Genomic DNA, 24852 nt, shown 5'->3' on the forward strand with positions numbered 1-24852 from the left:
TTTGAATTTAGCTCTTGTATCTACAGGTGACTGGTAACATCTTGTAACAAGATTCTTGTTAGCCCAACAACCATCAATAACATCAACAATCATCTTTATTTTTTGTACAAACAAGTAAATTTGTATTGATTTAAATTTAATTTATTATTATCATCATAATTTATCAATCACAAACATCAACAGGTAAGTCTAATTGTTTCCAATAAGTGTTTTCTAATGTTTATTTCATTTATTACAGACAAAGCAAAATACTATGAGTTCAGAGGTATCCAATATTGAAGCCACAAAAATGGAACAAGCCGCTCAAAGTGACGTTGTTCAGTTTAATGAATCAAAAATCATTTGTAAAAAGTGTTCTTGTTTAATTCTGAGACCAAAGCAAGCCAAATTTATCGAGAAGAAGGTATTTCTTGCTATAGTTTATCATTGCTCAAAATGATAAAAATTTGTTCATTCTCGTTATTAATCTGTGTGTCTTTCCATTTCAGATTGAACTACCTGTTGTAGCGACTCGAAAAGACGAAGATTGTGTCAAAGAAGTGTTAAACAATCATCTTTTGGTTGAAAGCATCTACACCTATGAAAATATGGGATTCAGTAATACGGTTGAAGGTGTTAAATACTTAGTTTGTGCTGAATGTGAATATGGCCCTGTTGGTTGCATGAACAACAATGAAAAAACTTCATTTCTATCATTGGATCGAGTTATTCAAGAGAAAGAATGATATTAACAATGTTGACCGCTTAAGCTTCGCTATACTCTCAATTTTTGTACATCGGTATTTTTTATCAGGTTTTCTTTGATTGTCACCAATAATTATATTAATGAAAAAACAATTGTTTAATATATTGCTCATTCCATTTACGAATGCTAAACATTAATAATAACCCATGAAATTGAAAAATGTTTACCTTTTGTCCGACCTGAAATCATTTTGAAGGCCTTAAAATGATTAATCTTTTGAAAGTTAATCTCTTCCAGAATATTGAAAGCTTAAAAAGTCTTAATTTTCTTTTCCTTTTCCTTTTTCCTTCTCTTTGTCTTCATCTTTTCTCCTCTACCCTCTTTGTTCTGCAGAAAAACAATCCAACAGTCAGTCGTCTAATGTTGCTAACCCAACAGTTGTCAATGATCTTTGTTTCTAATTAAGTTAAATAGTCCGTGAAAATGTTGAAAAGATTAGACCATCGATGTGTATTTGACGGAGTCTATTAAAAAATATTGCAGGTAAGTCCAAAGTAAGAAAATGAGAGTAAATAAGAAAAGTGAAAGTGAGCCTGTGTTGTGCTATCTTTGTTCTGTTGAGTTACCTGAGAAACATTCGGTTTGAATCCATAACAATGAATATTTGTAATAGTGTTCGCTAATGTTAATTGTGATAAGTCATTTTTCTACATTTTTCTTTATTCAAATTTAAATTATTAGTCGATAAATTAATCTAAAATTAATTTAAGATAGGCAATTGGGTTAATTAGGCTTCACGCGGTTAATTTTGCAATTTTGTTGATGCTGCTGCTGCTGCTGCTGCTGCTGCTTCTGGTGTTGTAGTTGTCTGCTAGCTCTTCTTGTATTTTGTTGGTTGTTGTTAAATGTTAACCTAATCATCTCTGTTTTGTCTCTCTTGTTTTATACCTACAAGTTTTCATTATCATCACAAGAACATCAAGATTATGGATTACCCTCGTGTCCTTCATCTCGGTTGTCCCTATTACATGGGAAAATCTTGCAATATCAATGGATATGATGTGAACTCATCACCAGCTTCACCTTCGTCATCAAATGCTTACCATTCTAATGACCAGTCGAGATTTGGAACAGCAATACCTAATCGTATTTTTGTCGGTGGATTATCATCTGATGTAAGAATTAATCCAATAATTATAATAATTAGTGTTTGCTGTTTGGTCTGCCATGTTCTAATATTTTTATCTTCTATTCTAGACAACTGAAGCTGAGCTCCAGTCTCTTTTCGCCAACTATGGTAATATTATTGCAGTCAAAATTATTAGTGAAAAATCTGGTGTTCCTAAAGGGTAAATATAATAATGTTTAAAGGTTAAACTGATGGTGATCAAAAATCGAAGGGTCTATTCTCGTATTTCAGTATCACTTAAGTTAATAATTTTCATAGTCATTTCACAGTCAGTCACAGCGGATTTTCATAACACAGTCTTTTAATTGCGATATTTTTGGTTCTAGTCTTTACAGGTACGGCTTTGTTACTTTTGAAACTGAAGATGAAGCTCGCAGAGTTCTGAAGGAGGCTGATAATCTTCAATTACGAGGAAGGAAGCTCAATGTTGCTATTGCAATACGAAAATCTCCAGCAAGACTAGCCAATGGACCTTTATTATATCCTCCGAATTCAGTGCCGTTTACTACTTTTGTTAATGATGGGCCTAATTATGGATTTGCTGGTGAAGGATTATATCCAATGACTGTTGCACCTCCTAATTCATTTGGATTAGCTCATCCAATTATTTATTCTCAGCCCACTCTTGTTGCTCAACAATCACCTCATCCATGCGCTTATCCGAAAATCGGTTAGTTATTCGGAATTTGATTAATAATTGCTACAAAATTAAACAAAATTGATAATTATAAATTTTTACCTTCTTGTAGATGCATTTCAAACTGGCCAACATCAGCAGCAACACCAATCACAGACCCAAGTTCCTATTCCTCCTCATCTTTACCATCATCATCACCATCTTCAAGCCAATCTACCTTCATCTTCATATCCATCACCTTTTCCTCAGCCAGTTAGTGCAACTAACGGTCCAGTTTATCTCACTTCTGGGAATCCAAGCGCAGTTATCTCAAATCCAGTACAAGCCATGCAACCGATGCCAACGGGTCCTTGGAGGTGGCCATCCATTAATGAGTGTATCCCATTTGTCAATATCAACCCTCTTTTTGGGTTGAAGCAATAATGCATGCAATAAATTAATTGTATGCATTAGGTACAATAATCATGCAAATAGTCGAATAATTATGCAATCAATTTTTACCATTGATCTATCGGCTAAGTCTGTAATTGTAAAAAGCAAATGCTCTCAATACTAAAATTGATTATTAAAAGCATTCCAATGCATTTCAAAAAAATTAAGTATTTAGTATTCATTTAATAAATTGTCTAAAGCGATCAGAAAAATTAAATTTATGCCACAAGAGTTGAATTAATCACCTGCGGTGTTGATTACCTCAAATTTATTAATAATTTTTAAGATATGAAAATAATTGGCAGCTCTCAAGTTGAAATTTACCCTATTGTTAAATATAGCAATCGATTTTGCATGAAAAATAATTTAAGAATAGGCAAATTAAAAAAATTATCAGAAAAAAATCTCTTAGCTGAGAAACATCAACATGGAGAGAAAAAGAGAGACTTGAGTGAGCCTCTCTGAGTCCTTGCCTTCATTCTTGCTTGTGAGGTTGTTTCTTTAACTGTTTTTTGATAAAAAATCTTAATTTATTAGTTTAGCCACCTTATTCTTTCATCTTATGATAATTATTTGACTTATGGATATCTTGGTCACTATCTAGTGCTCTAAATTTTACCTGGTCTTGCCTGTAGCTCATCCCAACTACGTTTTTAACTTCAGGTGTGGGTGAGTTTGTTGCCTGCTTCTTTCTATTCTCAGGTAAATACACAATCAGGTTCATCAATAAGGAACCCTCTTCACATCAACCATGGATCTACAAAATACAATATTATCCAAGTAAGTAGATTTATTATTAATCAATCATCTTGATATCATTTTTAGCTCTTCACTTTAACAGTCCTTCCTTAATTGATCAATTTAGGTATTATGAGTAGTTTATATCTTGAATGAGATAAAATGTTACTTTATGAAAGGGTTCTCTTTGATCATATTTACCTTTCCTCAGTCTACTTAGTTAACCAGAAACTATAGCCATGTCATCTTTTTTCTTGCAAAGTCAAATTTAATTTCTATTTGTTATTGATATTATTGTTTATGTTTTTTTCGTTCTCACTCACAGGTTAACCTCTGGAATGCCTTCTCCTATGCGCCTTCGAGATCTTATTCGGCAAATAAGAGCAGCTAGAACAGCAGCAGAGGAAAGAGCTGTCATTCAAAAAGAGTGCGCTTATATCCGATCAACTTTCCGTGAAGAAGACAGTGTTTGGCGTTGCAGAAATGTGGCTAAATTGTTATATATTCATATGTTAGGGTATCCAGCTCATTTCGGTCAGGTTAGTTTCGCAGTTCCAGCAAAAGGCCTGTAAACATCTAACGCATTACTATTTTTATTTTAGCTGGAATGTTTGAAATTGATAGCTTCACCAAGATTCACTGATAAACGAATTGGTTATTTGGGAGCCATGCTTCTGTTGGATGAAAGACAAGATGTTCACCTTTTAATAACCAACTCCCTAAAAAAGTAAGAAAAATAACGTAAGGTTGATGCTTGCCCGAAAACCTCACTAATCTAGTGTTGTTTTCAAGTGCTATTTTCCTATTCATGCCTATTAATCTCATTTTTTTCCTTCACAGTGACCTCAACAGTCAAATTCAATATGTGGTAGGACTTGCATTGTGTGCTTTAGGGACAATATGCTCTCCAGAAATGAGCAGAGATCTTGCTGGTGAAGTTGAACGCCTTATGAAATCTTCTAATGCATACATCAAGAAAAAGGCAGCCCTATGTGCAGCCCGTATAATTCGCAAGATTCCAGACTTTATGGAAATGTTTCTTCCAGCATCACGGACTCTTTTGACAGAAAAAAATCATGGTTAGCGATATTTATTCCTCTCCCCAACTATTTGCAATGCGAAACATTCAACGTAACTTTTTTTTCCTTTAAAGCTGTCTTAATTACCGGTATCACTCTCATTATCGAAATGTGTGAACGAAGTCAAGAGACTCTCTGTTATTTCAAAAAGGTAATAATTTAAGAACTATTATACTCTATGAATTTCCAAACTAAAAACACTGCTTGCTTATTCTCCACACTCTATTAATCTCACTTCTTGCTCTCTTTCACTAATCTTTACTTTTCGGAAAAAAGTATCATGAGGTAACCTTGTTGCATTTGCTTCGCATGTCATTTCAAAAATGATTTGTCATCTCACTAATCACTCTGCTTCCTTCATTATATTTAGATGGTACCGAATTTGGTTCGTATATTGAAAAACTTAATCATGGCCGGTTACTCTCCAGAACATGATGTATGTGGTGTTAGTGACCCTTTTCTTCAAGTCAAGATTCTTCGCTTGCTCAGACTTCTTGGACATAATGATCCGGAAGCAAGTGAAGCTATGAACGACATTCTTGCTCAGGTAAAGTTTCAAAATGTAGCCTGCAAAGAAACCTTCTAATGATTCATTTTATCTTTGTAAATTCAGGTTGCAACCAATACTGAAAGTACTAAAAACGTAGGAAATGCAATATTATATGAAACAGTCATCTCTATCATGGATATCAAGTCAGAAAGTGGTCTACGTGTATTAGGAATCAATATTCTTGGCCGATTTCTGTTAAACACCGACAAGAATATTCGATATGTGGCATTAACTACGTTACTTAAAACTGTTCAAGCTGATTACAATGCCGTTCAAAGACACCGTACCACAATTGTTGAATGTTTAAAAGATCCTGATGTTTCTATAAGAAAAAAAGCCATGGAATTGTGTTTCGCTCTTATTAATGGAAATAATATACGATCTATGACAACAGAGCTGATATCTTTCCTTGAAAAAGCCGATCCTGAATTTAAATCTGTGTGTTCATCCAATTTGTGCATTTGTGCCGATAAATATGCTCCGTGTTCAAAATGGCATATTGATACTATGTTAAGAGTTTTACAAACGGTACGTTAATATTTTTCTGCAATCTTAATTTTTATTTAATCTTATTTTTTCTTCTATTTTAATTAGGCTGGTAATTATGTTCGTGATGATGTTGTAGGTAATTTAATTCAACTCATTTCAGAAACAACATCTCTTCATGCCTATGCTGTGCAGCAATGTTGGAAACATATAGCTGATGATCTGCCATCCAAACAACCATTGATTCAAGTCGCAATGTGGACCATTGGTGAATATGCAGATTTATTGAATGAAGTTTGTCTAGAATCTGGCGATGATTCAACTGAACCATTGAATGTTCAATCGGATGAAATAGTTTCAATATGTGAAGAAATAACTTCTTCAAGTTTAATGTCCATTGTAACTAAAGAGTATACAATTAATACATTGATAAAACTAAGTGCAAGGTATCCTAATTGTGCCCCTAAGATAAAGTCAATCGTTGACGCATTTGGATGTCATATGAATGTTGAATTGCAACAAAGATCAGTAGAGTTCTCAACCATATTTACTAAATATAATCAACTTCGACTTAGTTTGCTTGAAAAGATGCCTCCAATGAAATCAAGAGATGAAAAAAGAGACAATTTACAAAATGGTCAGTTAGTGGAAGATGACTTTATGGAATCATTATCTAAGCCTGATTTAAATTCAACTGGTGAGGTTAAAAGTGATAATCAAGCATCAAGTGCAGCACTATTGGATCTCCTTAGTACTGTTGAAACAAGTTCATCTCCGATCCCACCGTTAAACCCTGTGCAAAATTCAACAAATAATAATAGCGCGATCGATGATCTCCTTGGACTGATAAATATTGAGCCTGAAACAAACAGTAATAATGGAACTTCAGTCGCCAATAATTCTCTGGCAATTACAGAAGATAATGATTCTAGTAGCTTAAAATACAAATCTCTGATTGAATCAAATCTATTTGACGGATTAAATTCTTTGGATTCACCAATTCCACAAATAACACCATCGATTCCAAGTCTAGAAGCTTATGATGAAAATGGATTAAAATTAATTTATGAATTTGAAAAAAATGGTACTGAGCCAAAAACCCTTATTATCAGAATGAAAGCTTCAAATAGTTATGACAAACCAATGTCAGATTTCCTGTTTCAAGCTGCTGTTCCAAAGGTAACTTTTATACCAACTTATAATTTTGATCAACAACGTGAATTAAAACTAAAATATCTTCTTTATCTTTTCAGACATTCCAACTACAGCTGTTACCTCCGACAAGCACCACAATTCCAGCCAATAATTCAGGTTATGTTGAACAAATCTTGAAGGTGACAAATCCTAATAAAGTAAGTTAGACAGCCACAAAATATTATCATTATATTAATATATTTTCATCTTTTTTTATAGCTTCAATTAAGAATGAGAATACGTTTATCGTATGTTTATGATGGTCAAAAAATTTTAGAGCAAAAGGATGTCAATAATTTCCCAGCTGAAACATGGGACTCTTGATAAGGATTCAAATGGTCTGGCAATTACAGCAACCAATAGGAGAAATCTAAGCTAAATCAATTTAATCAAATGTTTTTGGAATCTGTTGGAACTAATAGATTGGAAATCTTATAAAGACCATAATTTTAGCTTTCATATTTTGAAATTTCTTCAATCAATTAGATTATTTTCTGCTCATTTTTTCCAATTTTTACTCCATAATCATAAGAACTCTTTATTGTGTTATGTCCCTAAATCTCTTCCTCTTTTCACTCAAAGCAATTGTAAATTCGAGAACGTTGTCTCAAGACCTAATAATTTTTTAGACTCTTGTTTAGATCATCTTTAAAACAAGATGAGGATTGAAATAAAATATATGAGGATGACTATAAAAATCAAAAAGGTATATATTCTAATAGTAATGTAATCCAAGAATGATTTGAATAGTGAATATGATATACGTTGTAACAATGATTACTGTTATAATTACATCAAGTAATTGTCTAACTAAATTCACTTTCTGAGCTGACTTAATCTTTCAACTATTACTGAAATTACAAGCAATGAAATGAAAGTATCATAATTGAGAAACATTGCATAATTATTATATTATCAATTTTTCCAGAGCGAATGCTGAAATCTGTAAAAACTGAATGATCTGATAGATAAAACACTTAAAAATCGACTCACCATCATGATCGCGATAAAATTATTTAAAGATGACAGATATTAATGATAAAAATATAATTTAATGTTTAAATCAAATCCATTTTAAGTTAGAAAACAAAACAGAAGTATAGAGATATAATGAGAGTTGAAAAATTGATTTTTTATCCATTCCTTAGTGTGAACTTGCACTCATCAATGGATCATCAATGGATCATCAATGGACCAATAATTAGACTCATCGACGTCCCCAATAGCCACCATGACCACCAAGAATAATGATGTTTTCACCGCCCTTCTTGTCGTGTCCTCCACCTTGGATCAATCCACCACCATAACCACCAAAACCTCCACCTAAGATGATGATGTCTTCACCTCCTTTACCCCGAGCGGCAACCAAAACACTTCCAATGATAACAATCAAAGCAATCAAGACAATGGTTTTTGAACTTGTGGACATCATTTTCGTATGAAATTTAAAGTACTGAAGGCACAAATAATCGCAAAAAAGAGATATGAATTGAAACAGATGTTTACTCGATGAGATTGTTTACTGAATTGACGATTGACTGGCAGATAAATCGTCTTATAAACATTTTTTTCTGTCAACAATTTTAGTGAGATGAAAAGGAGTAATCAATTTGGCCTTTTTCCGATTCCGTTAAATTTATATTGCTATAATTGAAATTAAACATAATTACTCCTCTCATCATATTCATTAGTATCAAACTCTAGAAATGGTTCACTGATGTTGACCTGAAACTGAGTAAACATCATTCTTACTTATTGTGTCAAAAATAATTCATAATGTTAATTAAACCACACGGAATAATCAACTAATTAAACAAAGTGAAAGTTTATCTATTCTTGCCTTTTACTGCACCCTTGTTCAGGCTTATGAAGAATGGTTGTTCAATATTGATTCAAATCAACGATTCCATTACAAGATGCAAGAGAAATTTTGATTCCATTAAATTATAATGCAATCAAATGAGAAACAATTGATTTTATTTAATTTTTCATGTTTTCCTTTCCATTATATTTAACCAATCGGTTAAATTGCTGAGAATCCCTCAATGGCTTTCATCTAATTGATGTAAAACATTGTTAAATCTTAATTGAATGGAACTTCTCATTCATGAAATGCTCTTTTTTCATGTTCTGCCTTTATCAATAATAACTTGAATCACGCAATGAAATCTACAATTTGATTAAGCTTCCGCATGTGGATAATCATTGACTCAATTGAAGCTTTAATCATGTGTCCTACGGTCCTTTAATCATATTCACTATTGGGTGTTGAATTGGTAAATTAAAGGGAAATCTTATTGAAATCAATTTGATTAGCTTTAATCATGAGTAATTAAACATGAAAAACAGTTGATAGATGAGATAACTTTTTAATCAAATGTTTAAAATGAACAATTGAATACAATTATTGGACTGTTACAGGTTGAAAAATGTAACAACATTTATTGATTGAAAAATTAATAAACTAATGAAGGTGATTAAAATGGTTAGACTTGATGGTGAAACTGGTATTTACAGTTGACAATTGGACACTGGATTGGATGATTGTTGAGCCTGGTTAATGCAAGAATGGTTATCATGTTCAATTGTCACTTGATCATATTCATTTGGTTTCATTGAATCCCTAATTCCTTGATAACGACGGCGACAAACAATTCGAAGTCGATTCTCCAATGAAGCAATTCGATCACATTCTTTGATGTTTTCTTCATCAGGTGTATAATTACGGATATTGCTTGTGGCCACTTCAAAGTTAATTACTGGTTCATTTACTGCACCAACCGAGTCTCCAATTAACATTGATTCATTGAGATTTGATTTATCCATTGTAATTGTATTGTTTCCTTGGGATCACTTTTCACAAATTAACTGCTTAAGTTTACTAATCACAGTTTACCAGTCACATTGGTTTGTTCAACTGATTGCTTCAAGAATAGTTTCAGTAAATGAATCGCAAAATGACACACAAAGTGGCAAATAATAATCACCAACAGATATTAACATGTGATAGCTATTTCAATTGTTGCAATCTGATTGAATCTCTTTACCAATGAATTCTTTGCATTTATTTTCCACAATTCATTTTATCAGTTCATCCAATTAGACAAATTAGACTTGTTTACATAGATTTTCTTTCCGGGTTTGATGGTCTAATTACATTTTGATCATTGATCTACTATCGGTTAATTATTCAGCCAGATATTAATTGCCATTTTAATACCAAAATTTAAAGACTACTCATTTGCTTCCAGTCAATGTTGAACAGCAAACATGGATTTTTTGGCTTTGGTCATTTTACCAAATGAAACCAGTTAATCTTGAAACACTCGTAATTAAAGATTAATTTATGGTACTTTGAGATTAATGAATCAGATGAAAAATATAATAAGAGTTTAATGAAATCTTTTTATCCAGAAAACTAGAATCTCGTTATTTTAAACTCATCTTTAGGTTAAGAATCAACATTTTCAAATTGACTTTAGTTTAAATTGAAACCAAGAGAGGACACTTTATGAGCTCATTTTGAGTGGCTAATGATTTGTTTTAATGTCTGCTTGTTAATTTTGAAAAATTTATTTAATTGTGAAGAGTGCAGATTTAAGTGGATCATTTTTGCTCGTAGAAACATTTCCTGAGATAAATTGTAATTAATTTTTATCATTAATCAACAGAAACAATTGTCTACCGCTTTAATTTCATTTCATGTTCCGGTTTTTCAAGTAAAGGTTTATCACTTTGTTTTATCAGATGATAAAAATGAACAATGATGTTTACCTGTTTATATTTTTGCGTGATTTCGTGTTTAATCATATGGTAAGCTTATGTTTCGAGTTATTACCAGCAACATTCATCCCTTAACTATGAATGGAGTAAAATTATTTTTAATCGTTTCTATTAAAACAACAAATCTAATCTAATCTGCTGTGAGAAAATTGCTCTTGTTATAATTGATGGTCATTCCAAGTTCAACAAGCACCAAAGAATTGCAAGACGATTAAATGTCAATTTCATTGATGGATGAAGCCAATGCACAATAAAAGCTGAAAGCTGTCAAAAATAATTGCTAATTAACCATCATTATTGGCTTGTTGAGTGAAAGTGTTTTTTTTTTGCTATATGACATGGATAATCATTTTCAATGAACCAATTAATGAAACCCATCTCCAACCAGGCAATTGTTTTACAGCAAATTTTTTGTTAACATTTACAAGACTTGATTCACTTGCGCCGGTTCAAGTGATGAATAAATTGGGTTAATTGTGCTCCTTTTTTTGAAAATAACAAAGGAGTTAAGTCCAGTCATATTGAAACCCGGAAGGAGGCAAGACACTTGGGTTAAGATGACCATCTTGAAGGAACTCTTGTTTATCTTTCTGTTTTTTTGATTAATGACTTGTTCATTTCTCACGAATAACAGAACCTTAATTACTTTGACCTTGATGATGGACTATTGTTATGACTATTTTAAGCTTATTAAATTACTGGTCACTTTTACAGCTGATGTTGCTTATCCGATGTAAACAACTTCTCAATCTTCATTCCCTTTACATTTATCTTTTAGGTAAATTTATTAACTAAACTTGAATGTAACAATATGAGATGTTGATCAATACCATCAAAAGTTGTTGTCCATTTTAATGGTTACACGATGTAAAGTTGAAAACTTGATAAAGGGCGATGTACTGGTTGGAAAATCAAGTGAAAACTGAGAAAACCAGAAGAAGAAGAAGAAGAAGAAGATGAAGAGCAATGGTCTTCACTCAATACATTTTTCTCTCCTTTTGGTTCTTCCATTTTCTGTAGCAACCTTGAAACTGAAGATTAATGAATTGATTTGTTCTTACAAGGTTCAACCTGACTTTGATGATTAAATTGCTTCAATTGCCAATGACCAATGATTCTTGTCAAGACCCATGGTAAAGGGACAACACACCTTTCAGCTTGAGACAACCTTAATTTGTTGCAGTAAATTGTAATTTTTTTTAAGAAAAAATGATAATCGATTAACTCTCTCTTTCTATCAGTTGAATATCAACCTGATGAAACTTGAGATTTCATGTCAAGAATCTACTAAAACACATGTTTTAATTTCCTTTTCTCCTTCAATTTTCATCAATTTGATTCTACAATATTATTAAATTATATGGATTCTTTAGCCATTCATTGACATATGATCTGTACAGTTGATGAAACCAGAGAGAAATGTGACTCTTTTATTGAGTGAATCCAAGTCGATAAAAGAAAATTCTTAAGAGAATGAAATGTTCACAAGAAGGAAAAAGAGATTCAATAATGATTATGAATTAGGAAGATGTTGACAAGAATTAAGTTTGATTCGATTCAGCTGGATGATTACATAATTTTGTGACTTGCAAGTCTTCACCAAAAAAACAACTCACAGATGCAACAATTGAAACCTTTTCCCAGTATCATCATCACGCAATCATGTAATCAAAAGGTCACCGAAGCAAAGTATTGTCAAGTTAAAGGAATCAAAATTTCAACCTTTATTAAGATCATCTTGATCTTTGCATCAAAAATTTCATTACTTTACCGGATAATCTTGAGAAGAAGTGGCAATATTTTACCAAATAATTTGCTCAACTTTACCAATTGAACATCATGGTTGACTGGTTGGTTACGAGTTGCCATTACATCATGTAAGTTGATCACTTCATCACCTTGCCAATACATATTGCCTAAGCTAATCTGGATTCGGTGGATTTCAATTGCTGAGTAACTAATCTTATAAGAAATAATGGAAATAGATTTTTTAAAGTAATTTCTGTGAAACATTTAATCTACTTCTCTAATCAAGCAAGATAAAGACCCAAAAATTGGTTCATCAGGTTACTCCTTGTCTAGAGATTCATCTGTTTCTATGAACAACATTTTTCCGCTTTACTTTTTTTCTCGGTCAACTTTTACTTACTCAACCATATTGATTGAATTTGAGAAGCGTAAAATAGTTTAACTTGATTTATTTCACTTTACATTCAAAGCGCAAACCATTTTCACTTGTTTTTCAATTTTTACCTAATTTTACCCAAATCTGCATTTCTTTCCTTCCAACCTCATCTTTTTCCTGTAATTTTGGCTTCTTTTTCCTTTGGCCAATGAATATTCCAATGATCATTGAACATGTTACTTAATAGCGAAGGTCCTCCCTTCCGGTTACCTGTGGGTTACATCTAACCGGATTCACCATTCGTAATAATTAACATACAATTTGCCTCAGAAAAAGGAAACATGATCGGTGAACAAGAGGAAAACAAAAGACGAACAAAATTGGAAAAAGAAGTGAATCTTTATCAATTGTTATATCATTATCTGGGTTTTTGATTATTCCCTTGAAAACCATTATTTAACCCAACAATCAAGTCTAAAAGGTCATGAGGGTGAGGCCAATGAAGTTTGTCAATTGATGTTGGCGTTGATTTTGTGATCATCTTTTCACTTGCAGTTTAAGGACATTACACATTGTAATTTGAAAGTCACTCAAGTTCACAATGAAAATGCATTTCCATGATAATCATCTTTTTTTGAGGCCAAAAATTAAAACTATGTAATTATGGGACAAGATCACCTTCAAAACATCAACTCCTAAGGTTTACCTTCAATATTTCTGGTTTTACCTTTTTCTAGTCTTTCAAGGTTTCTTATCAAAAAATGAATTAATTATAAAATGGACTTGATTGTCGACTAAACTTTGACCATAAGTGAACCATTAAAACATTGATCAGATTAACCTTTAACTGCCTTTTGTTTGAGTTGATTGAGTGGGTTGATGGTGGCCAGAGTGTTCAATGTTTACAATCATTCCAATCATTTTGGGCGTTATTTGTATCGTTAAATATACAATGGCTGGCAATCTGTTGATTCATGTCATTTGTTATTCTCAGCTCTGATTCATGTCTCATCATCTCATATTAATCATTGTAAGTTGATCAACAATACCATTCTGGCCTCTTTCCTTCAACAATCAACTTTCCGCTTTCATTTTGCATTGTATCATTAACTAGCTAATACATTATTAACAATCAATCGCTCATTAGCTTGTTGTTTTATCGTTGGTTTGCTGTTGTTAGCATAGTATATCAATTGATTGACTGTAACTCTAGACGATTTGGGTCAATCGTTTGGTAATGAACAAAATTGATCTTTAGGTGCATTTAGTCAGTAGGCGATCCTTTTCCAGTTTGCTTGTAAATTAGCAACAACAAAATTAAGGCAAGGCTTATGTATTATGAAAATTAGCACACCTCAAGTCGCTATTTAGTAACAGGCTAAAATCATCAAAATGATGATAAGAAAAAGAGTTAAGAGTGATGAGATGAACAGGGCTACTTTCAAGTCTCTCGGAATCAGGTTGAGAATCCTTGCTCATGAAGAACAGTCAACATTTCTTTTGGGTTCGGTGAACTTAATTGTTGGTTAGGTGAATAATCTCATCTATAATTAACACTAAGTAATGAATAAAACAATAACTAGACAAAACTGTTCAATGATATTCAATGTAAATCATTTCAACATGAATAAAAAATTGACTTATGCTCGTAACAAATAACCAAATTTGTAAAATCCATTCAATCCTTTTAATTTTACACTTTTTTACATTAAAAATTTAATCATTATGGCAACAACATTTACATTTTTGATTCATCTAATCAATGTCAATCAATATTGTTATTCAGTTTTGTTTCATTATTAACTGCAATTAACTATTCAATCAGTATCTTGGTTAATGTTGAAAGGCAAAATATATTTCAAAATTAACTCATTCTTTCACACTATTACATTGAACTATTTAATTTCATTTTTTGCTCGATAAATTGTTTCTTTTTGAACGGTTTAACATTGAATTTTGATCCTTTTGAACAGTTAAATAATCTTGTATTACAGTACACTTCAAGTGGCGAGATTAGCATTGAAAATTAGGCTTGAAATTGATTTCAAAGTGAAAGTTAAGGGAAAAGTTAAAGGTATACTCTAATTTTTCCACTAAAGCTGGCTTTGAGATAATCTGTCAAGGATTAAAGCCATATTCAGTTCACTTGCTGCTGAAAGTTCATGTTTATATTTCTCTTAAATTTTATTTTCAACATTTCCTATTGAAGCTCAGTATTTCATGTTTTGTAAAATGTAAAATTAACCAAAATCTAACCCGAGTCTACATCTTTATAGCAAAACAATCTGTTTATTAGAAATGCAATTGGTTCTCAAGATTTCTTGAACCTGAGCGCTAATTTGAGATGATTAAAGTGAGGCGAGAACTTTTGTTTGACCATTGCTTTTCCAGGTAAAGATTTTAAGATCTGGTGATGAAGCTACAGAACCAACAAACGACTACTTCAAGTTGCAAGATGTATGAGCATTAGGAGTATTAGGATTCAGATAGACCGGTTTTTGGTAAGGGTAAAGCTGAGAAGCAAGTAGAGAGCGAGAGAGAGAGAGAGAAACAACTATGGCCGTTTCTTTATTCAAACGCCGTCAAAATGACCTCTCAGTCACTCTCTTGTAAATTAGCTAACATATAGCCATTCTCTCTCTCTCTCTATCTCTCTTCATCTCCTTTTCCTCCGTCTTGCCTGCTCTGCTTCTCTTCTTCTCTCCCTTTCTTTCTTCTCAAATGAAACTCCTTTTTTCTTCTCCTTTCTTTTCCTCTTTCTTTTTATTCCAACCTTTTACTCATTACTTTTTGTTGGTGTCAGTTTAACTTGTATTCAAACTCTTTTTATCCCTTTTTTTATTTCATCTAGTGTTTAGCCATGTTCAGATATTTATCTAAACGATTTGGTCGACATCAGAACCATTCAACGAAACCTCTAATTGAATCAGATGCCAATAATATTGTTGTCTATCCATCAAATAAATCCAATTTGAAAAATTTCCTTGAGTGTAAAATACAGCTTTTAGATGGAAATTTAATAACTATTTATGTTTGTAAAAAAGCCAAAGGAAGTGTTTTATTTGAGATATTATGTGAACAAATTGACTTGAAACAGGAATGTGACTATTTCGGATTACAATTTACTGACCATGCATCCATTCAACACTGGCTTGACACCACCAAATCCATCAAGAAACAAGTGAAAATTGGGCCACCTTATACTTTTCACCTGCGAGTTAAATTTTATTCATCTGACCCTAATAATTTGAAAGATGAATATGTGCGTTACCTCTTCTTTTTACAGTTGAAAAATGATTTATTAACAGGCAAACTGCCCTGTGCTCCAGAAAATGCAGCAAAACTTTGTGCACTAAGTCTTCAATCAGAGTTTGGTGACTTTGATGAAGATCAACATGATATCAACTTTGTTTCATCTTTTAAATTTATTCCCAATCAAAATGAAAGTATAGAAAGAAAAATAATTGAGGAATGGGACCGATTGAAGCCTAAACAGGTGAGATTTTGTTTGTTTTCATTTTTTTCAACTATTTTAACCATCTATCTTTGTTGCCTTTTCTAGGTTCTGGATAATAAAATGACTGACAAAGTTTCCATTACGTCGACAACATCAATGAACCCAGCCAATGCTGAAAAAGCCTTTCTAAACAAAGCAAAATGGCTTGAAATGTATGGTGTGGACATACATACTGTTCTTGGAAAAGATGGAAATGAATATTCCTTAGGTTTAACACCAACTGGTATTCTTGTATTTGAAGGAACATCAAAAATTGGGCTATTTTTCTGGCCAAAAATCATCAAATTAGAATTTAAAGCAAAAAAGTTAATATTAGTTGTTGTTGAGGATGATGACAGTGGTCGCGAACAAGAGCACACATTTGTTTTCAGAATGCCAACAGTAAAGTCATCTAAACATTTATGGAAGTGCGCTGTTGAACATCATGCCTTCTTCCGTCTTAAATCTACACAAATTAATCAACCAGTTTACCAGAAAAGAAATTTAATGAGAATGGGATCTCGTTTCAGGTTCTCTGGTAGAACTGAGTTCCAAGCAACTCTTCACCAAGAAAAAGTCAAAGAGCCAGAAAGAAAATTTGTAAGGAAACCTTCACAAAGGTATACCAGCTGTAAAAGGATTAATACAATAGACGCAAACATTAAAAACAACGAAAGAAGTAATGCAGCTAAATTGTCATTAAATAGTTCCAAGATTACCAATAATTCATCGGATGGTGAACCAAAAAAGAAGCAATATTCTGAACTGAAAAGTAAAAAATATTTAGAAACAAAGAATTTGAATTCTGATGTTGAAAGCAAAAATAAAAAGAAACCAGAAAGAACCAATATCTTGGCAACCTTTGATATGACCAAAACAAGCGAACCAGATGTTGCAAAGGAAAAACCAGAAACACCCGAAAGTAGATTAGATAAATTAATAAAATCTGTGACCGAACATGGCCCAATCATAACACCTGAAGCTGAAATTTCCTCTTCTAAGGGTTGTCTTACTATTCCACTAGTCGATGATGAGGATTTTGATGATGAGGAGGAAGAAATAAAACTTGAAGTCCCCAAGGGTACTAATCCATTTTTAACCAATGATATTGAACCGAACTGTCCTGTGGAACTTGCGGATTCAGCAAAAGTGATTTTAAAAAATGAACCAGCCTTTAAAAAATTGCAAGTTACTAATGAGGAAAGTGAAGAGTTCCTTGAAAATGATAAAATTGAATTAGATACTGATAAACCGATTTTGGGTGTAGAGACTCAATCTTCCAATTCAGAAAAGTTAAACAATCATCGAACGTCTTCAATACATATTGATCATGACCAGGAGAATGATAATAATGATACAATGAACGAAGAAGATGAATCACTTTTAACTGAGACTTCATTTGCAACAATAATTCCCATTACCATGTCAATTTCGTTACCCAAAACATCTATAATATCACCTCAACCATCGCCAATCAAACATTATCGCCCATCATCTAAATTAATTGATGAAGTGGATAAAGAGGGACGGAAAAATCTTCCGAGACGGTCAAACACCACAATATCTAAAAGCAGCATAATTTCAACTGAGCTGTGAATGCAATTGTCGCATCTCTATTTTTATTTTTAAGTCATTCTAGATCTCTTAATTGTGTTTATACATCTCATGTGAGCCATTGATGAATATGCAGATTTATCAAACATTTTTTAATGTTTATGTTTTTTTGTATTTGTGTTGTTCATCAATTATCTAATGTCTTTTAGTAAGAATAATCAAGTGTTTCTATATTTTCTTAAAAATAGTAATCAATCACTGTAATTAGGAAATCAAGATGTTCCTCTTCACCTTCTTTGGTTACTTCAAAATCGTCTTACTAACAATGCCTTTAAGGAAAGTTCAAAACTAAATGAAGCCTTGCCTCGATCAAAAATCTACCCAAGTCGCCTAATTTGATTGAAAGCATCAAGTGTAGTCAGAAAGTGGTCTACGTGTATTAGGTATCAATATTCTTGGCCGATTTCTGTTAAACACCGATAAGAATATTCGATATGTGGCATTAACTACGTTACTTGAAACTGTTCAAGCTGATTACAATGCTGTTCAAAGACACCGTACCACAATTGTTGAATGTTTAAAAGATCCTGATGTTTCTATAAGACAAAAAATCCATGGAATTGTGTTTTGCTCTTATTAATGGAAATAATATGCGATCCATGACAACAGAGTTGATATCTTTCCTTGAAAAGGCCGATCCTGAATTTAAATCTGTGGTCATCCAATTTGTTCATTTGTGCCGATAAATATGCACTTGTTCAAAATGGCATATTGATACTATGTTAAGAGTTTTACAAACGGTACGTTAATATATTTTTGAAATCTTAATTTTTATTTAATCTTATTTTTTCTTCTATTTTAATTAGGCTGGTAATTATGTTCGTGATGATGTTGTAGGTAATTTAATTCAACTCATTTCAGAAACAACATCTCTTCATGCCTATGCTGTGCAACAATGTTGGAAACATATAGCTGATGATCTGCCATCCAGACAACCATTGATTCAAGTCGCAATGTGGACCATTGGTGAATATGCAGATTTATTGAAATAGATGAAATAGTTTCAATATGTAAAGAAATATAAATATAATGCATTTCAATAAAACGTAAATGGTTTTAGTTAAATAAAATTTTCTTTATTTTTTCAAAATATCACAGAAAATGCTTGGATTCTGTCGATTAAGTGCTATATTTACTTCATATCTACATCAGTTATATCTGTTTCGATATCAATTTCATCTTTGTTGAAATTTGAATTTTGAAATTGACTATTGTCGATGACAGGGTAAGATATTGTCGCAGGCACATTACTCATTTGTGCAGCCACGAAATTGACTGATGTGTTTGCAGATGCTTGGAAACTTCTCTTGATTCGTAACATTTCTCTTAATGTATCCTCGTTACCATGTTTAGTTTCGAATAACTTCCAAATATCCCAAAATTCTGGTTGTGTTCTAGGATCGGATATTTGACTACAGTGAGCGTAAATAGCTCGTGCTCGATCAATTTCTCCTAATTTTTGTTCGAGATCAGCGAATCTAAGACACATCTCTCGTGCTTCGTTATCCCTGAGATTTTCGATAGCTCTCTCATATATTTGTCTTGTATATGTTAGGTCGAACATTTCAGCTGCTTTCTTTATATAAATATTATATAAATCAAAACGACTGTCTGCATCAACAGCTTGAGTAGCTCTTTCAAGAATTGTCATCGAATTCTTAGCCAGTCCATAATCCAATTCAAATCGGGCAAAAAGGAGGTAGAAATTCTTGCATAGGCTTGGTGGACATCCTCGCAAGCACTGCTCAAACAAATCACGTGTTCTTTCTATCTTTTCGCCTTTGTAACGATGCAAAAATTTGGTTAAATATGTGTTCCAGAGATCGTAAACGATCGGCCATTTGAATAAATCAATTCCTTTTTCATAAGCTTTGAAAGCTTCTTCATAATAATTGTTTTCTTCAAGAAACACTCCATAATTCATTATAATTTGTGGAGTGATAATTCTCAAATCTATCATCGCATCATACGTAGCTTTCGTTGTTTTGAAAGTTCCAAAACTCTCCTCTAGATCAGCATACATCAACCAAAGTTTGAGAGAACGGTGAACACGATTTTGAACAGGTTCATTTTCATCGAAAAAGTTAGCCTTTTTGGAAGCTGTAGTGGCTCTTTGCATGAGCTTCAGTGCTTGCTCAAAATTATCACTTCTTAATTCCATTTCGGCATATTCACACCAAACAGTTGCTAAATCATTGACTCTGGCATACGATGCTTTGACAGCTTGCTCGAATACTTCTCGTGCATCTTCTAGTTGTCCATTTTTTTCATAAAATTTGGCAAACTCGATCCATAAAGAATGTACTTTTCCAATTGCTTGCTTGGGATCAACGGTTTGAACAGCATTCATGTAAGTTCGAACGACTTTCAAAGGATTTTCTTCCAATAGTTTTACTCTTTTATGCCATTCGTCAACATTATGAGGATTTTGCTTAAGTGCAACACTGTTCAGTAACAACGGCCTCCTCTCAATCAAATACTCGTATTTTGCGAGTTGAAGCTCCAATACAATCTCCTCATCGTCGGTTGAATCTTGAGCCTCCATCTGAGCTTTAAGGAGATTTTCCTCACTTTGACAATATGCATCAAAAACAAGTGAAAAATCTTTGATGGTCATTACAGATGAGATCGCTTCTTCGTAAATATCTCTAGCTCTTTCAAATAATCCGCTTCGTGTAAAGTATTGGGCATATGCATTCCAAAGTTTACCTTGCTCATCTCTATATTGTTTGATTCCTTCTCTTATAATGTTTTCGACATTCAATGATTGAACTTTATCAGGATTTTTGGAGATTAATTCACATAAGTCGTTCCAAAGTTGATGCTTTGATTTTCCTTCCTTGGAAATAAAGTTGTCATCATTGACAATATCATATAATTTAAGGGCTGCATCATCGAGTCTTCCGATTCCTCTCAAATAATCGATGAACTCTTCACCATCTTCTGGAGCCAGTTTTAGATATCTCTTGTAAAGTCTAATCGCTGTCTCAGGAATCCGATGGGATTTCACAAACTTCAAATAAAGAGGCCAAATCCGATTGTGTTGAGTAATGGGCAAGGCTTGTAGAGCACGGTCAAATGTACGTCTTGATTGGGTAATAAGATGTTGGTGCATCAAAGAATCGATGTATAGAATCCAGATACGAGGCATCTTATGCATGAAAACCAAACTTCTCTCAAAACAATTGTTTAATTGTTTGTATTCAGGTCCATTGATTATTTTGCCACCCAAATTTCTTTTCCTCCAAAGCAGGTATCCATACCATAACTTATAACTTCCAGGTATTTCTTTCAAAGCTCGCTCGTATAATAAGTTGACAACTTCAACAGGAGCCTTTTCATCTTTCTTAGCATTAATATATCGAAGCCAATGTTTGGTTGAGTAAGGATGTCGGACAATTTCTGTCTCGGAATTCAAGTCCAATCTGGGTAAAATGAAAACAAAACAAGACATGTTAGGAACTAATGGAAATTGAACAGACATAACAAGCAAAACGAACATAAACTTACTTTGATAGTAATGAGCTTTCAAAATTCATTTTTGTTTCCGAAATTGTTGAATCAATAGTTTACTAGTTGATAACTCAAGAAACGATCTCAGAATGAGTAAGTACAACATGTGCATGAAAATTTAAACTAATTTAAAGAAGTTTAGCAAAAATAAACAGCTTAAATCTGTATATCTGCTCATGAGAAGATATCGATATATCGATTGATTTGGTCTTTTGTTTACATTTTGTTTCAATGTTTATGTTTTTTTTGTATTTGTGTTGTTCATCAATTATCTAATGTCTTTTAATAAGAATAATCAAGTGTTTCTATATTTTCTTAAAAATAGTAATCAATCACTGAAAATAATTCTTGGCTTACGAGGGAATGAAGATGTTCCTCGTCACCTTCTTTGGGTACTTCAAAATCGTGTTACTAACAATGCCTTTGAGGCAAGTTCAAAGTTAAATGAAGTCTTGCCTCAATCAAATAATCTACCCAAACCGCCGAAGTTGAGTGAACTCATTGGTAAAGGAACAAGTGTAGTCAAAGGAATTGAAAAATTTGCTAAAATCGGTTTGAATGTTAATGGAAATCCCGTTCTAGAATTGACCAACAAAACAACAAGCAACCATTTGCCTGATTTAAATGAATCAAATAGCACTGTAAATAATTCTAATGAATCTTCAGCTGATATAAAAGGCGACAAAACCGTCGAAATAAATGTTCAGAGATCTAAACTCAAACCACTTAAACTTCCAGCAGATAAGAGATTGAACATAAAATTACCAGAGACTCAATCTCTAAGTAACAAATCCAAGGAAAGTAAAGTTCCTTCATCTAGAATATCACGTTTGGTTTCTTTTGGAGGTAACTTGACACTTTGATTTTATCTTTGATTAACTCATTTTTCATTAAATAACTGTTTTGTATCTAATTCTATCTCAATCTCATTCTAATTTAATCTATTTGCATAGGACTTGCTGCAAGTTTAGGCTATGGTGCTCTCAAGCAAATAACTAAGAAAAAATTAAGATTCGAGGATGAAACTCTAAGCTCAAAACCTGGCAATTTAATTTCTGAAGAGATGGCCCAGAAAATTGTTGATACTTTGTGTAAAACTCGTGGGGCTGGTCTCAAGATCGGACAGATGTTGAGCTTACAAGACAGTTCTATGATCGATCCTCAATTGCAAGCAATCTTTGAAAGGGTTCGCCAAGCTGCTGATTTTATGCCTTCTAAACAAATGGAGCAAGTTTTATATACTGAGTTTGGTGACAGTTGGAAAGAAAAATTGCAACATATGGACACTAAGCCATTTGCAGCTGCATCTATTGGTCAAGTTCATAGAGTTACTCTCAAAGACGGAACTGTAGCTGCAATGAAAATTCAATATCCTGGAGTAGCTGAAAGCATTGATAGTGATATTAAAAATTTAGTCTCAATTTTAAACCTTTGGAATGTTTTACCTGATGGACTTTTTATCGACACTATCGTAAAAGTTGGACGGAAAGAGTTAATGTGGGAAGTTGACTACGAGAGAGAAGCTATATGTACAAAAAAGTTTCGCGAATTAATGGAACCTTACTTTGAAGAGGAAGGATTTTATGTTCCTAAAGTAATCGACGAACTATCAACCAAAAAAGTTTTTACTTCTGAATTGATTCATGGTATGTTTTAATGCATCAATTTATTTACTTATGTTCAATTGGCAACTCATTTATTGTTTGTTTTTGAATTTCTATTAGGTATTCCTGTCGATAAATTGGCTGATATGCCTGAGATTACTCAAGAAGTACGCAATTCGGTTGCTCGACGACTTCTTCGACTGTGTCTTAGAGAGGTGTTCATCTTCCGGTACATGCAAACGGATCCCAATTGGTCAAACTTTTTTTATGATCCTTCTACCGATACTATAAATTTGCTTGATTTTGGAGCAACTCGAGAGTTCTCTAAAGAGTTTGTTGATAATTACATGAAAATTATTCATGCTGCTGCTTTACAGGACCGTGAAGGTGTTTTGCGCTCTTCAATTAATTTAGGTTTCCTGACTGGATATGAATCAAAAATTATGGAGAAAGCTCATGTTGATGCAGTAATGATTTTAGGACAAGCTTTTGCTACTGAAGGTGATTATGATTTTGGTGCTCAGGACACAACTCGTCGTATAAATGAACTTATACCCGTTATGCTACAACATAGACTCACCCCACCGCCTGAAGAAACTTACTCTTTACATCGGAAAACATCGGGTGTATTCTTATTGTGCACTAAGTTAAAGGCCGTAATTAATTGTAAAGAATTATTCGAAGATATTTATGAGAAATATTTAACACTTGAATAGTGCAATGTTTATGATGTATTTATTGTACAATTGAAATATGAATATTAGTTGAAAATCACTAGCTGATTTGGTTTGGATTAAAATTTTCTTTGTCTAGCACAGGCTTGGCTTTCTTTTCTTTTAATTTTTTCATTCTTTCCATGTATTTTCGATTTCGTTCATCGATATTTGTCTTTTTAACTTTGATGGCTGCTTGCCTAGCTGCTTGCTTTTCTGCTAGTATGGATGGTTCACATTGAGCTTTGTTCACTTTGTTCTGGCTTTGTTCACTTTGGTTCACTATGTTCACTTTTTCTTTGTCACTAATGGATCTTGGTTTCAATATCTCCGTGACCGATTGCCGGTGTTTTTCTGATTCGATGCTGAGCAAACACCAGAAACCATCAAGGTCATCAATCGTTACTTCTTTGTCTCCTTCAATTGGAGGGATCTCTTTAAGAGCGACCAGACAAAGATCACGAAACATCTTGAGTTTGCCCTTTTTCAACATTTTTGACTTACTCAATTCAATACTTGTAACCATGCGAATATCATCATCTTCTTCAGCTGCTTCGGCAACTTTGCTGATTATTTCAATATTTCGATTAATTTCTTCTTCAAGTTTGAGAACATTTTCCAAGTACCAATATTTTTGAGACACTTGCGAAGGTTCCATCACAGTTTTTTCATGCTCCATCACAGTCTTATCATGTTCCATCACAATTTTTTTACGTACCATCATATCACATATCAGGGACATTATACACAGGTAAATTGACTTTGCAATGGTGCAAAAATGCAATAAAAAAGTGATAAATCTGAAAGATAAACAAGAAAAAAAAGAAGAAAATGTCATGAAAATGAAACCATAAAATGTTCAAGTAAATTTAATGAAAATTGACTTACCCAGAAAAATTATTAACAATTGTCCTCATCATTCTTTATCAGAAAAGTTGTCGGATTAAAAGATGCCGAAAAGGTGAAAAATAGTAATTACGAGGTTTGCTGTTTTAAAAAACGCTTTATTCTGAT

General features: G+C 32.9%; 7 protein-coding genes across 8 annotated transcripts; 5 read left to right on the forward strand and 2 right to left on the reverse strand.

The window, feature by feature from the left end:
- Positions 1-55: 55 nt before the first annotated feature.
- strat (RAB interacting factor STRAT) lies at positions 56-909 on the forward strand. The gene is made up of 3 exons (XM_015935759.3): positions 56-183; positions 239-403; positions 489-909. Exons 2-3 carry the CDS (start codon positions 254-256, stop codon positions 723-725), a joined length of 387 nt encoding a protein of 128 aa, XP_015791245.1. The 5' UTR covers positions 56-183; positions 239-253; the 3' UTR covers positions 726-909.
- Positions 910-1557: 648 nt separating this feature from the next.
- LOC107367980 (uncharacterized) lies at positions 1558-3110 on the forward strand. The gene is made up of 4 exons (XM_015935757.2): positions 1558-1860; positions 1943-2034; positions 2201-2544; positions 2624-3110. Exons 1-4 carry the CDS (start codon positions 1672-1674, stop codon positions 2932-2934), a joined length of 936 nt encoding a protein of 311 aa, XP_015791243.1. The 5' UTR covers positions 1558-1671; the 3' UTR covers positions 2935-3110.
- Positions 3111-3429: 319 nt separating this feature from the next.
- AP-1gamma (adaptor protein complex 1, gamma subunit) lies at positions 3430-7805 on the forward strand. The gene is made up of 10 exons (XM_015935683.3): positions 3430-3723; positions 4007-4220; positions 4284-4408; positions 4522-4760; positions 4835-4911; positions 5131-5307; positions 5374-5838; positions 5905-6975; positions 7050-7148; positions 7210-7805. Exons 1-10 carry the CDS (start codon positions 3695-3697, stop codon positions 7312-7314), a joined length of 2601 nt encoding a protein of 866 aa, XP_015791169.1. The 5' UTR covers positions 3430-3694; the 3' UTR covers positions 7315-7805.
- Positions 7806-10532: 2727 nt separating this feature from the next.
- LOC107367926 (band 4.1-like protein 5) lies at positions 10533-19078 on the forward strand. 2 transcript variants are annotated; one of them, XM_025162061.2, is made up of 4 exons: positions 10533-10803; positions 15750-16394; positions 16461-18748; positions 18815-19078. In XM_025162061.2, the coding sequence occupies exons 1-3, from the start codon at positions 10738-10740 to the stop codon at positions 17988-17990; spliced, it is 2241 nt and encodes a 746-aa protein (XP_025017829.1). In that variant the 5' UTR covers positions 10533-10737; the 3' UTR covers positions 17991-18748; positions 18815-19078. The 2 variants fall into 2 exon arrangements, with proteins under 2 accessions (XP_025017829.1, XP_089124221.1); XM_089268095.1 differs by lacking the exon at positions 10533-10803 and adding an exon at positions 14650-15399.
- Positions 19063-21684, reverse strand: LOC107367925 (pre-mRNA-splicing factor syf1 homolog). Its single transcript, XM_015935684.3, has 2 exons — positions 21519-21684; positions 19063-21433 (listed from the first exon to the last, which is right to left on the reverse strand). The coding sequence occupies exons 1-2, from the start codon at positions 21545-21547 to the stop codon at positions 19141-19143; spliced, it is 2322 nt and encodes a 773-aa protein (XP_015791170.1). The 5' UTR covers positions 21548-21684; the 3' UTR covers positions 19063-19140.
- A 53-nt stretch (positions 21685-21737) lies between these two features.
- On the forward strand, positions 21738-23940 carry LOC107367962 (ubiquinone biosynthesis protein COQ8, mitochondrial). The gene is made up of 3 exons (XM_015935734.3): positions 21738-22367; positions 22475-23167; positions 23246-23940. The coding sequence occupies exons 1-3, from the start codon at positions 21797-21799 to the stop codon at positions 23839-23841; spliced, it is 1860 nt and encodes a 619-aa protein (XP_015791220.1). The 5' UTR covers positions 21738-21796; the 3' UTR covers positions 23842-23940.
- LOC107367964 (uncharacterized) lies at positions 23813-24844 on the reverse strand. Its single transcript, XM_015935736.3, has 2 exons — positions 24727-24844; positions 23813-24638 (listed from the first exon to the last, which is right to left on the reverse strand). The coding sequence occupies exons 1-2, from the start codon at positions 24756-24758 to the stop codon at positions 23900-23902; spliced, it is 771 nt and encodes a 256-aa protein (XP_015791222.1). The 5' UTR covers positions 24759-24844; the 3' UTR covers positions 23813-23899.
- Between the last annotated feature and the right edge of the window lie 8 nt (positions 24845-24852).

This window comes from Tetranychus urticae, chromosome 2, assembly GCF_039701765.1.
Source record: "Tetranychus urticae isolate SD_2017Ah chromosome 2, NJAU_TeUrti_SD_1.0, whole genome shotgun sequence".
In the NCBI taxonomy this organism is placed as follows: Eukaryota; Metazoa; Arthropoda; class Arachnida; order Trombidiformes; family Tetranychidae; genus Tetranychus; species Tetranychus urticae.